Here is a 13,113-nt window from a genome sequence, read left to right on the forward strand (position 1 = left end):
CAGATGACCAGAGCTTCTAAGCTTGCTAAAGATGAGATAATTGAGGAATTTATAGCAACTGCAGGGAGTTCAGATGCGCCACCTTCATTGATAATCAACAATATTCACTTTCATAAAGCACGAGCTAAAGACTAAAGAGTCATTATTGTACCTGGTTAATTAGCATAATCATTTTGGCTGGAAGACTCCTCAAACTTTGGTTTCTTGTTTGGAGCAGAAAATTCGTTGGTACCAGAATTTGGGAGGGGGAGGAGAATTGACTTCCTCTGAAGACTGTGGTGTACGTTTATGCACCGAGAACATAGCTCAACTGTGTCTCATGGAAGGGTATTAAAAGTGCCGGAGAGCATGAAGGAATGAAACAGAAGACTGCGTGCAGAAGAGGAAATCGATTCCTGATGGTGATTTCAAATGTTTCCGTGCCCAGTGTACTTGAACTTATTCCTAAAGCTTGAAACTGATTGATGGTCGTTAGAGACCTTCTTGTTTTAAATCCTTTTCAAGAATAGAAATAGTGATATCCTGAAATAAAATTGTACTATAAACTGAGAGTTACGAATATAAATAGATAAATACTGGGCTAGGCGGGTTAATTACGGGGATATTACGATACTCAAGAAGCAATTTTTCTACGCGTGAAAACTCTTACTCGAGGGAGAAAAGTGGAGATGCAACGACGACGATGGAGAGAGTTGCGAGGTATAAAAGGGTCATAGATCAGTCTCCCCGGGAAGCCAACAAGTTACGGGACAAATTGGGCAGGTACATTTACAACTATGTGGGTGTTTCCGAAGATGAGCAACCGTGTATTGTTGAGCAGATATTGAGTTTTCTTCTAGCACAAGCCGTCCCCGATAAAACTATCGAGGTTCAAACACTGAATTCAATAATTAGAAGTCCGGTGGAATGATACATGGAGTTGCAAGGCCGATCATACTACAGAAACAAGCTGATTCCGGCAACTGAGTCATTCATTCAGGCTTTGGAGGCGGTGAGTCCACCTGATGTGTTAGAGTGTGCTATTTGTAGGGAAATGTTTGCACAAAATAAAGATAGCAGCAGCATTACTCAGTTGCGCTGCTCACACTATTATCATCGAGATTGCATCGTCCGGTGGCTCCGGATCAATCATGTTTGTCCTACTTGTCGACAGCCTAATGCTCCATCTAGCTAGCTGCTGCAGTTTTTGTGCATAACCAGCTGCATTGCCTTTCTTATCGATCCTAAGAGAGTGGTTACCTCTATACGACTAAGAACGATTCATCTTGTTCGCACAATGAACCAACATTCATTCCTGTGACATCCAGACAGTCGGAGATCAACCTAAAAGGGGTGTTTTCCCACTGAGTAGGTGCAGGGCCAAAAGAATCAGGATGTTAAGTGACAAGAAACAATGTCACTGAGCCAATGTTATATATTGATCTATACAACAGAGTATATCTTAGCTCAACTTCAACTGAGCCAATGTCATGGCTCAAACAATTACTCTAAACCACGAAGGTGTCTCGTGAAGAAGTGTGAGAATTGACTAATAATTAGCTATAATATGAGTAAATAATGGGGTAATAATACAGAGTGTTGCAAAGATGGGATAAAAGACCAGAAGAATATTGCGCTACAGATATCACCGAGTCTAGCCGTCTAGGCTTTTGAATTCAATTAAAGTTTCTGTATCACCCTAAGCTTGGCACTCCTAGACCGAGTGTTCAGTTTCTCTTCCTCTTCAGATGGCGTAATTGGTCGCTTTGTGAGAATTGTTCCTCTGAAGCCTTGTATCATTTGTCTGATCCATGCTTCGTCTGCATCAATGTCTATTCTAGTTTTACTCAAATCTTTCTTTCGTGCTTCTTCTTCAATCATGTAAGCATCCTGATCTCCACCGTTGATGTTGATGATGTCAAGAAATGTTTGTTTCACAATTCTGTCCTCCAAACTGTGGAAAGAGATGACTGCAAGCCTACCACCAGGAGCAAGACAGTCAAAGCATGCATATAAAGAATCCTCCAGTGTCTTTAACTCATCATTTACTGCTATCCTCAGAGCTTGGAATACCCTTGTTGCTGTCTTTATCCAACCTTGCCTCCCTTCTGTTGCAGTAAATTTATTTTTAGTATAATAATATAACACAATATTCCAAAAAATTGATATCTATTCAGTGAGATGTATGAAAGGGTAGAGTGTTGGACTACAAAAGGGGCACATTGTTAAGAACCACAATCTGCGGCACATAATGAATGTGAGTGACAACAGGATAAAACTGCACATAGTGAATGAGAAGGATTACTACCTCGACTTAAAGGGGTTGCAGACTTTATAAGATCTACTAGTTCACCAGTGGAATGCAATCCACCTTGTAATCGTGCTTTAACTATTTTGTTTTGAAGAGAGTACCAATTGCTTTCTTCCCCGTACTCTCGCAGGATGCGCCCCACCTCAGTTTCTGGCCAAGAGTTTAAAATGTCTTCTGCTTTCAAACTGGCCTGTCATAGCCCTATTCAATCAATTAAATGAGACAAACATTCAAAACTCTAATGCAGCCAATAAAATATAAGCATTCTGACCAGAGATTTTCATTCAATGTAGAAACTATAATCCAGCAAATCAGTGTTCCACAATAAGGTTAGCAGAGAGAAAGATCATCAAAAGCAAAAAGACAAGTGTCAGCAGCAATGAAGAAATGCTCCAAAGGTCGGGAAATTTGCGCATATTAAAGGGACAGAGATGGGTCTTCAGATATTTTCAAACCCCCAGCATTATCAAAGGAGATTAGTACAACATTCCATTAAACTTATGCCATATTCCCTTACTGAAACTCATTCTGCTTCCAATCCTACCCAGCAGTATCACTCGCACACAATATAAAACAACGCATTCCTAGAGGTATCACAATTCAAATCACAGCACTCAACCAGCTAAGACAAGTCCAACTCTTTACCTGAGGATCCATGCGCATGTCAAGAGGGCCATTAGCAAGCACACTGAACCCTCTCTGAGGATCATTCACCTGCATCGACGACATCCCCAAATCCATCACAATGCCATCAATTCCAGTGTCGAGCAATGTCTCATCCACGTCAGCAAGCAAAGACTTGATGCACCTGAAATTCTCCAAAAATGTATAAGCTTTCAAGGTCGAATTCGTGTCGTCCAGCACAGCACTAATCCGAGCTCGAGCCTTCTCCAGCGCCACGGGATCAACATCAAGTCCCACATACACTTCCATTTCAGGATGCGCTTCAATTATCTGCTCATAAATCAACAGCCATTATCAATAATCCGTAGATTAATAACAAAAAAATATAGAACAACAAAAAGTTAAAAGTTAATTACTGACGGCGGAGGAGTGGCCGGCAGCGCCGAGGGTGCAGTCGACGAATCGCCGGAGGGGTTTGGAAGCGGGAAAAACGTCGAGGACTTCGCCGAGGAGGACGGGAACGTGGAAAGCGGTGTCGCCATAACGCTTGATGCTCTCCAACTCGAACTCTCGATCGGAGCGGGTTCGTCTCTTCTCTTTGGTCGCCACTCTCTGCCTGTGCTCCTTTTGCTTCTTCTTACTAATGGTGGCGGCGGCGCGTGCGGCGGTTGAGAGGGTTCGGAGGCGGAGGGATAGGGATAGGGAAGAGAAAGAGAAGATTCTTGAAGCTGGAGTTGATAGGGAAGCAGTTGCCGCCATTTTTGTAATCCCTGAAGCTCTAAAACCCTAGACCTCTCATGATTTGGGTGCCATTGTTCTTCAGTTCAGGAAATACTTGGATAATGATGAAGAACTATTTGGGCCTATTGGGCCTGCTTACTCTTTGGGAAAGGCCTGCCCTCTCTTGAATCTTTAAATAGCTATTGGTCGGTTTGGTCCTATACTACCAAACATTACTTGTTTATCAAATTTCAAGACTCAAGAGCAATCGAGTATGAAACAAGATAACGTATAATCTATGACTATTGGCTTCCTATTATTAACTCCGTCGCTCTCATTGCTTTCATTATTTGTGTATTGTTCCATGTTCCACACTGCTTTAATCATCAAAACCAAACTTGGTCCACTCTCTCTTTCTCCACCCCCTTGGCACTAGTCTATTATAAATCTAGGTTATACCTCTGAACCAGAGCTTGGTTCTCATCCATCCATGGATAAGCAGCAAGAAGAAAACATAGCATCTTCATCGCCATCTTCTCCGGGAAGATCAGGAGGAGGAGAAAGGAGAGAAGATGCAGCAGCAGCGGCAGTGCCAGCAGGGCCGCCATGTCCGACTTTCGTAGGCAAGCATAGAATGGCTGCTGCTATTTCCCATCTCCATACTCAAATCAACATTATTCAGGTCCAATCCTCAATCACTGCCCATATCATTGTTTTCTCCTAGAGAATCCAGGAATTTACCTTGGATATATTGTGATGCAGGAAGAGCTTAACGAACTCGAAACAGTTAGCGAATCATCCATTGTCTGCAAAGAGTAAGCAATATTCTTGCTTCTAGTCCAAGATTTCATGATGCATCATTCTTGTCTTGAAATGCCCTGATTCGTCAATCTACTGATATAAGCAGATTCGTAGCAAGCATCGAATCGATTTCTGATCCTCTGCTTCCATGGTAATCACCCTAGTTTCCTTTTTCTTTGTTATGTTTAGTTCTGTTGTCTCTTTGACTGGGTTGAGCTGATGGATGAGGATGAATGGTGTGAAATGGCAGGAGTAAAGGAGCACCTGAAGTGGGATGGGATAGGTGGTTCAGAGGAGCACACAACACCAGAAGTAACAATCGCTGGATCTAAGACCAAACATGTTGTATTCTTTTTGGTACATTTTGCACTACCTTGATCATCAAAGTTTCGAATAACAAATCAGGAAGAATGTATTGGAATACAGAACAGGAATATGTAAAAACTGAGCATCTTTTGCGAAAAAAAAAATGATGCTGATAGATTATTCAGTTGCTGCAAGTGATTAAAACCAGTGCAATGCATGAGTTAATTTATTAACACTCAAAAGGCTCACCAGTGCAATGCTGATATACTGACTAACCGCATGAGTAATTACTTCGCACTCAGAAAACATTTTTTCACAACATGTACATTCGGAAAAAAGGCACGCTAACATCTTATGAACAGACAAATGACCAGTACTAGATAGAACAACACTCAGACCAGAAGATACATGAGCCAACAACGGCAATGTCTTGAATTCCTTTCACTGGGGAGGAGGGGGAGGGCTAGGACAATCTACTTTACACATTGAACCAGCCTTCCTAGGTGCAGGCAGCTCACCAATACTAGGTTCAAGAACTGCTTCTGCAAAAGAAATGAAACAATAGTCAACAAGCAAAGATGTGCAGAATGAATCAAAGGAGAGAAGTTTAAGAAGACGAATAAAATGAAAATAAGAGATACAAGTTTCACAACAGTAACACAATTAGATTGATAACTAACCTAAAAATGCAGGTCTTCCAACATGCCGTCTGAAGATTAAAAATTCAAGACCTCCCCTCAGTCAAATTTACAAAATCCCCTATTCTGACATTTAACTAGCTAAAACATGCCTCTTAAACAACTTGGGATGAAATATTTGCCGTCAAAAGTGTCCCTCGGAAACCCTCTTCACTGTGTTGAACATCCATTTTCTGGTCAGAAAGCTCATCTGTGGAAACATCGTCAAACTGCATTTTAGCAACTAAATTTGAAAGACAATGATGCATTACAAGTAGATTGATCATTTGGTGAATAGCAAAGCCTTCACATCAAACAATCTAGACAGAGCAGAAAATGGAATCAGAATAAACAATCTATAGCACCTAATGCCACATCTTTCGTATGTAAAAGCAAACTATTTTTAAGTTACCAGCAATATCCCGGTTCTCATGGATCTCCGAATCAGTCACCCAAAGCTTATCCCCAGGGAATATGTTCAAATCTGCTAGGGTAGCACATTCACTGTCAATTGTATGGGTACCTTTGTGAAGTATCTGGTTTTCCTTAACAACCTGCACATAGTAAACGAGTAATTATATGCCAACTGTAACATTACAAATTATAAAGGAACATATTCATATACAGGAGGAAATTGCACTGAGACAAGACAAGAGAATGCATTTCTAATTGGTATATCATGGGAACATTAGAAACATACCCCAAAAGATTCCCATATCATCATCTTTAACTGGTATATCGAGGTAGAACCAGAGACTTTCAAACTTATTTGATCTCCAGTGTTTGTCTTTCGAGAGCGCTTGGAAACTCTACGATCCGGATCAAAACTAGTCTCAGATGCTTGTAGAATATATTTTGGAGCTTCCTTTCCATGCACCAAGTATACGTATATATCCTCATTGCAGTACTCCAGCTTTCGCATCAGCTCCCTGCTTTCTTTCTCTCCAATGCAATCCTCGCAAATCTAACAAAAACAGAAAACAACTTTTCAAAATATAGTAAAGAAGCAGAATATAAAAAAAACTAGTATCATAGTATAACATCTACTTCCTCTACATGCATGATGATAAAACAATAACAAGAAAAGGTTCCTGTACCTCAGGGCAAGTCCTGATCACAAGAGATCTAGAATCAACTTCACTATTCAGAAGATTTAAAGTACCGAGGTCCTCCTCACAGATTTGCATATCATCACAGGACCCTGCCACGTGATTTCTTTCAGTATTACTCAACTTGATTTCAGCAGATACACCTTTCTCCTCAATACCACCCCATTCCTCACAGAAGGATTTCCAATCACTCTCAGTAATGAATATTAACCCATCCACCTGGATTCAAAGACAATACGATAAGCAAGAATTGAAAATAGCATATTAATAATTACAAGCTTGAAACTTTGATCATTAAAGCCAAGGAAAGCTAAAAGATCACATGTACTTGAGTAATAAAGTCAGAAGATCTCATCTCCTCTCCCATCAATCTCCCTAAAATTATGGTCAACAAACTTGGCATTCTCAAGATAGATAAGACATAGGATAACAACTAATAATATTACCAAGACATCTCCTGCCCGACCAAACACACACCCACAACTCAAAGGCATGTAGTCATGTACTTACAGGGGTAGTCTTCTGCGAAATTAAACCGCGTTTACAGACCAGATCAACAGGCCTTTCTTGAAGTCGTGCGTGCTGAAAGTAGGCATAAATGGGTTATTTAATAACTGCATAAGTAAAGACAAAGAAAAAAAAGGCAGATTAAATTAAAAGGACAATAGATTTCAAATATCCCAATATGAAAATTTTCCTCCAGAAATAGAAGCTGAAGAGTAGTAAAAATTTAGAATATGCAGGGGTTTTGTCCAGGTGGAGAGGCTCTCCACATAGCACAGAAACTTCCAGGGTTGAAATGAAGGTTTTAACCATTGCCAGTTAAAAAATAAATAAAAAATGTATATATATATGTATAATTTATATATAATGACGAGGTTCCTCAAAAGTCCCCATTGGCTTTTGGTTACATATACTTCAGAATCAAAAGCTGATGAACGAAGTCAAAACATCACAAATCACCAATTAAACTCTAGTGGTACCAGACTATTGTTGAACAAAATATTGCCCCGTAAAGTTGCAGGTTACCTTTTCACACTTAACCGAATCCATGATGCCATCTAAGGTTTCTGGTTTCTCTACTGAAGAAAGATTCCTTCCGTTAGCGTTAACATAGGTTCTCCATCTTGCAAGCCAAGTATAAGGTATCAAGTTATACTTGCAATGCAGAGAAAGTGGAATACTTTTCCCGGCAGCTAATTTATCATGAGTTTGACGCTGTTTTTCCCTCACCAATCTGCAACATACAAAATGGTAAGAGCAATTACATATAAACATTTAAAGTATGAGTAACAGCTCAAGTTACCTTAAAGAATCCTCCATGCATGCAACTTCAGATAGTTCATCACTGCACTCAGAACACTGTAGAGAGTCTGATGGAAAAGTTAAACACCCCAGGTCCTCGGCAGGTTTAACTGTTAAAGCATCTTCATAAAGAAAGAGCCAGAGTATCTCAGGAACAAGCACTCTCTTAGCGCCACTGGCTTGTTCTGGCAAAAGCTGCCCATGAGGACACCTGATTGAAACTGATGGTCCTGCATCAGCTTCAGATGGAGCATCAAGGATTTTTCTTTTAAGCCACTGCTGCAACCTACAAAAAAAGAATAACAATGACGACAATCGCTTACAAAAGAAAGTCTTAGAAGCAGATTTTGTGCACAAGGATATGTACTACAGGAAAAGCTAATAACAATATTATAGATCTCTACTCTCTAACATAAGTCAAAGTGTGAAGGACAAAACCCAACAATGTTTCCAGTTATACCATGATCTAGAAACATAGTATGTTCCATCTGAGCACCTCCCTGCAATGGCATCCTCAGCAACTTGCTTCATTAATATTCTCCTATCCCTATAGCTGTCAGCGGAGACCACATCTCGAGCCCCATCAGTAAGGCAAGTCGTGCAGGCGTCATCATTGGTCAGAGTTGGGCCCCCTTTGTACTGAAATTGTCAGCATAACAAGAAAACCAATCAGTAACAACAGATGTTTAACAGATTTATATACACACGAATATATATATATATATATATATATGAAGATAAATTCTCAGCTGGGGACGTCCGCACCGTCCGTACGGTGCCGATTCGGCGATTCCGGCCACCGGCGACGCGCAACGACGGCGCCGACCAACACAGCCTCACTCCCCTCCTCCCAGCGCTCCTGTTTGTGCCGGCCGGAATCTCGAAATCTCCACACGGGCCCAAAAACTTGAAATTTCGAGATTCCGGCCTCCCCACGGCGGCGCTGCAGCTCCGGCCGGCACAGACAAGAGTGCCGGGAGGAGGGGAGTGTGGCTGTGCTGGTCGGCCCCGTCGTTGCGCGTTGCCGGTGGCCGGAATCGCCGAATCCGCACGGTGCGGACGTCCATAGCCGAGAAGCCCTGTATATATGAGTATATATATAAATATATATATATATATATATATATATATAAATATATATATATATATATATAAATATATATATATATATATATAGAGAGAGAGAGAGAGAGATCATTAAGGCATTATGAGATAATATAAACTGGGTTAGCTCGTAAACAAAAACAAAAAATTTGCACAGTAATAGACCAGTTCACTCAAGCAACTAGCCAACAACCTTAGAGAACAATTTTGTCCAAGCTTCAGCAGACAACCGCTTCATGCAGCCAACCTTTGATGCTGGAACTTTTCCATGCACACACTGGATGGTGGTATTGTCAAGAATACTGCATGCAAATTTAGTGCAAGTCAAAAGCGGAAAAGGAAAACAACATAGAAATGCAAAACACAGAGCTTGACATTTTGCTGCAACGGAAATCTAGTTATTAACTGAATTATACATATGAAAAAGAGAGAAAGGGTTCACAATGCTGTTTTAGCTGGTACCTAGTGACAGAATTTTATTTTATTTTTTCCAAAAATCCTATTTTCCGATTAGAATATCTTTTAGAAAGGGTTGCTTCAAACAGTAAGCTGTGAAGACAAATTTTAGAAAGAAGAGATTTCCAAATCATAAATCAAAGACATTAAACATGTTCTTACGGTGGAGTAATGCTGTCAGCCCATTGACGAAGCCAATCTGTCGAAACCCAGAAGAAAGGTTCCTCAAGTGACCGAACGGGAGCTTCAGACAAAATTGAACGCACTTCCTGTTTCCGTTCTTTGAGATGATTCATCTCTTCATCTCTCTTAAGTGTGTATTGTTGGCAAGAATCAAGATATAATGCATTACTGCTTTTAATCTCTTCACAGATATTATAAGGAAGAGAACCAGAAACACTATCAGCATCTATCTTCCTGTTGTTGGAAATGCATTCAGCATGAGCTTTGCTGTCATCTTTCTGGGAGGGCCTGAGAGTATACATCAGCATATACGCATCACTTGATGTAAATTTCCCCATGTCACTACTAGATGTAGTAGGTTGTTGGTAATCAATTTCCATGTTATCACCATTGGAAACACCATTTTGTCCTGAGCAAGATGGATTAACTGGTTCAGGTTTTTCAGGCCTGCTATTGGAACCAGAAGTCTCTTCGCCAAACGGGTGAGTACCTAAGTATGTGACATGCTCATCGTCAAATTCCCACCACTTCCCGGTCTTCTCATCCTTGATATGTGCTACATAGTGGCCACTGTTAACTGCAGTTCCCTTGTGTATTAGCACAGCCGACAAATCATAAATTGATTCAATTTGAGAAGGCTCAGATAGCCGCTGCCTCATATCAAGTACTCCAGGAAAAATGAATGGAGATGTAATCTTCTTCCTTGTTGTCGTCTACTGACACAAATCAATAGGGAAACAGAATATTAAAAAAGTACATGTGCTACAAGTCAACAACACTGCAATTTCAACCTCTGTATAAGTGCAAAATGTGTATTAAAGGATATGCTTATACAGGTTTCCTGTGCTCGTTGACAGACACATATATGATCATTCTTAAGTGTTGAAAATTGATAATTCTAGCTAGAACATGCAAATGCACATCACACACACACACAACCTTCGGAAGGAAAACATATCGCTTCAGCTGAAAATTCAGAAAAGTAGGCAATGTGCGCAACTTGATGCTTCGAGTAGCATCGACCCTTGTTTTACACGACTCACAGAAATACTGATTGTCTCCCTGAAGCTTTTCAACACTAAGATAATCATCTAAACTTTCATCCAAACTTTTCAAACCCTTCACATTCAACTCCAATTCATAAAAGTCTTCCATCTTTGAAGAAGCCTCCGAGTCTTTTCCACATCTTGCGCACCTATACATATATGAGTGAATTAAAATAAGTATGACGGTAAACATAAAGAAGAAGAACACAACAAAGGAGTAGCAATCTGAGGTTAATGAAGGCATAGCTGCTGAATTGATTCTATCAGAAGCAAGTGATCAAAATTTTGTTGTCAGAATAAGTACTAAATAATATCCAAATGAAACAAAGCGCAACTAAGATCTACAAAAAAAATTAAAATGGCCACTCCTCACATCTTAATAAAAAAGGTTCATGAGAAAGATTTACAACATTATATCCAATGAATGACAAGAGAAGCGGAATCTCAAAAATTCATATAAAACATTCTGAACAATAGAACCCTTCAACAAATTCTTTTCAGAGAAACATAATAATTCAGGGAAAATAATCTATTATAAAACAAAGTGCTAGCACAAACAAAAAAAGACCAAACGCACAGCCACCAGCACTTTTACCACTTTAGCCAATTAAAACCAGAAATAATATTCACAATAACGCCAAAATTAATACAAAATATTATGAACTTTTCAATCTTACCTCGTAACATGTGACACACTTCCACGAAAAAGATCTTGAACAATGGATTTTGCCTTCAAAACTTTAGAGTGGCTTAGACAACGTTCCAACAAAGACAACAATAACGTCAGAAATTCATGACTGTCCTGTTGAACTCCATTATCCAACTCCAGAGTTTTGACAAATGGGGATGAGTCTATGAAAGCCATTTTACTGAGATGTAATTGTGCAAACAGCCGTGAAAGTTGATTCAACACTGGTTGCTGTTCCAAGACTTCAGGTTCAACCAAGAAAATGCCTTCTCGGAAGGGCTTGTTCATGTACAAGCATTGAAGTATGCTGTTGACATAGCAAGTTGCCCCTAGATTTGTGAGGCCTGCAGGACAGTCATCGGAAGCACGAAGATCCTGAGAAGGGTCGGGGCCAAGGTTTTGCAAGAACTCAGCTGGCTTCTGCCACAGGCCAGCTTTCCGAGTGCCTGTAGAAGGTGGAATCAGACCACAAAAGCAGTTCGGGTTGTCCTTAGTATTCACACGACAACTCTGACAAACCGGCTTTGAAATTTTATACAGTGTTCTTATATCCTCATCGGTTATTTCACCCGTCGCGTGTATTTTCCTACAACGAAAACCACAATGCCAACCCAAACATATCAGAAAGATGCACAATACCAACACATACAAAACATTTTGGCATAGCAAATAATGCTCCAACCTCAATGTATCAGATGTGTCACCATCATCCCCTTGCTTATTTCGCTTATTTTTACTCCGAGTACTCGGCCGGCTCATCTTAACAACCAACCAATCCTGAAATTGACATGAACTCAGACCTTCAACTCCTACAGATACTAAACCAATATGCAGATAGAGATACAAAAACTCACAAAGCTTGATTGAAAAGCACAATTTGCAGTGCTCTAGCTCAACACAATTGAAGTTCAAACTCTCATTTCAGATGCAAACAGTTCCATTGTGCATTTTCATAGCTAGTCACGAATACATATCAAACGAAATCAACACAAGAAAAATCAAAGAACAATGTTCAGGCGAACTTTCTGAAGCTAAAAGAATCAAAAACGAAGAGAAAACCCTAGAAATACAGAGCGATCAAAATTAGGCTAATCGCAGAAGCATAAACGAAATTAGAGTCGGAATATAATTCAGGTAAACAAAAAGGGAAAATGAATCAAAGGGAAGAATGGGGGCAGAGCTGTACCTGGTGTGGAGAAGACGAAGATGAAGAAGGAGAAGAAAGTTGAAGCTGAAGCTGGAGAAGATGAAGAGCCTCTGGTTTTTGGTGTGAAGCGGAATAAAAAAAAAGAAATATATAATTTTGGGGGTTTTAATTTTAGGTCAGCGTGAGAGGAGTGAGTCGAGCTTCGATTTGGGGTTACACTTGCTCGCCTTTGTTGGTTTTTATGAATTTTATGCATGTAAATTAGTATATGGTTGGAAAAGGAAAGGTCCCCCTTTATTTATTTCTTTCCTTGAGAAATTAAATTTTCGGGAGGAAACACGAGCTTCAGTGAGGGGTCACCTTTGTAACGATCAAGACTGGTAAGTCAGTCCATACAGTTGTCCATGTACCAGATCCAGGTCAGATTCCCAGGCGACTTTTAATGTAAGTTCAACCAGTCTGGAAGTCTACGCTTCTTTTCTCAGCTTCTTTCAGATCTTCGGAGAAGAAGATATCCACGTGTCGAGCGAGCATGGCTGTTTTCGTAGAACTTACCATAAAAGTATACCGGTAAATGAGGTAAACAATCCGAGGTAAGAGCATCTGAATAAATGAAACAAAATCCCTTTCGTTATACTTGCATTACAGCAGTAAGTT

General features: G+C 40.1%; 3 protein-coding genes across 4 annotated transcripts; 1 reads left to right on the forward strand and 2 right to left on the reverse strand.

Annotated features, from left to right (window-relative positions):
* Positions 1 to 1,444: 1,444 nt before the first annotated feature.
* On the reverse strand, positions 1,445 to 3,810 carry LOC126785279 (uncharacterized). Its single transcript, XM_050510916.1, has 4 exons — positions 3,335 to 3,810; positions 2,936 to 3,244; positions 2,288 to 2,480; positions 1,445 to 2,087 (listed from the first exon to the last, which is right to left on the reverse strand). Exons 1-4 carry the CDS (start codon positions 3,671 to 3,673, stop codon positions 1,660 to 1,662), a joined length of 1,269 nt encoding a protein of 422 aa, XP_050366873.1. The 5' UTR covers positions 3,674 to 3,810; the 3' UTR covers positions 1,445 to 1,659.
* Positions 3,811 to 4,002: 192 nt separating this feature from the next.
* Positions 4,003 to 4,883, forward strand: LOC126785280 (guanine nucleotide-binding protein subunit gamma 2-like). The gene is made up of 4 exons (XM_050510917.1): positions 4,003 to 4,316; positions 4,397 to 4,449; positions 4,542 to 4,586; positions 4,686 to 4,883. The coding sequence occupies exons 1-4, from the start codon at positions 4,125 to 4,127 to the stop codon at positions 4,765 to 4,767; spliced, it is 372 nt and encodes a 123-aa protein (XP_050366874.1). The 5' UTR covers positions 4,003 to 4,124; the 3' UTR covers positions 4,768 to 4,883.
* A 131-nt stretch (positions 4,884 to 5,014) lies between these two features.
* Positions 5,015 to 12,920, reverse strand: LOC126785277 (ubiquitin carboxyl-terminal hydrolase 26). Of its 2 annotated transcripts, XM_050510912.1 has the most exons (16): positions 12,496 to 12,920; positions 12,164 to 12,265; positions 11,992 to 12,086; positions 11,299 to 11,895; positions 10,515 to 10,770; positions 9,555 to 10,288; positions 9,130 to 9,238; positions 8,293 to 8,471; positions 7,834 to 8,118; positions 7,557 to 7,764; positions 7,038 to 7,109; positions 6,516 to 6,746; positions 6,119 to 6,382; positions 5,831 to 5,972; positions 5,422 to 5,629; positions 5,015 to 5,283 (listed from the first exon to the last, which is right to left on the reverse strand). In XM_050510912.1, the coding sequence occupies exons 3-15, from the start codon at positions 12,066 to 12,068 to the stop codon at positions 5,535 to 5,537; spliced, it is 3,249 nt and encodes a 1,082-aa protein (XP_050366869.1). In that variant the 5' UTR covers positions 12,069 to 12,086; positions 12,164 to 12,265; positions 12,496 to 12,920; the 3' UTR covers positions 5,015 to 5,283; positions 5,422 to 5,534. The 2 variants fall into 2 exon arrangements, with proteins under 2 accessions (XP_050366869.1, XP_050366870.1); XM_050510913.1 differs by lacking the exon at positions 12,164 to 12,265.
* Positions 12,921 to 13,113: the final 193 nt, after the last annotated feature.

This window comes from Argentina anserina, chromosome 2 (genome assembly GCF_933775445.1).
Source record: "Argentina anserina chromosome 2, drPotAnse1.1, whole genome shotgun sequence".
Classification (NCBI taxonomy): domain Eukaryota; kingdom Viridiplantae; phylum Streptophyta; class Magnoliopsida; order Rosales; family Rosaceae; genus Argentina; species Argentina anserina.

Bases quoted from the DNA above. Each gene is read 5' to 3' on its own strand.
- LOC126785280 (XM_050510917.1), top strand. From the start codon at position 4,125: ATGGATAAGCAGCAAGAAGAAAACATAGCATCTTCATCGCCATCTTCT. The intron at 4,317-4,396 runs GTCCAATCCTCA...ATTGTGATGCAG, and splicing joins CTCAAATCAACATTATTCAG to GAAGAGCTTAACGAACTCGA. The intron at 4,587-4,685 runs GTAATCACCCTA...GTGAAATGGCAG, and splicing joins TCTGATCCTCTGCTTCCATG to GAGTAAAGGAGCACCTGAAG.
- LOC126785277 (XM_050510913.1), bottom strand. From the start codon at position 12,068: ATGAGCCGGCCGAGTACTCGGAGTAAAAATAAGCGAAATAAGCAAGGG. The intron at 10,771-11,298 runs GTAAGATTGAAA...ATATATGTATAG, and splicing joins AGTGTGTCACATGTTACGAG to GTGCGCAAGATGTGGAAAAG. The intron at 5,973-6,118 runs GTATGTTTCTAA...TACTATGTGCAG, and splicing joins TGATATGGGAATCTTTTGGG to GTTGTTAAGGAAAACCAGAT.
- LOC126785279 (XM_050510916.1), bottom strand. From the start codon at position 3,673: ATGGCGGCAACTGCTTCCCTATCAACTCCAGCTTCAAGAATCTTCTCT. The intron at 2,481-2,935 runs GTAAAGAGTTGG...GGGCTATGACAG, and splicing joins ACATGCGCATGGATCCTCAG to GCCAGTTTGAAAGCAGAAGA. The intron at 2,088-2,287 runs GTAGTAATCCTT...TTACTGCAACAG, and splicing joins TGCAACCCCTTTAAGTCGAG to AAGGGAGGCAAGGTTGGATA.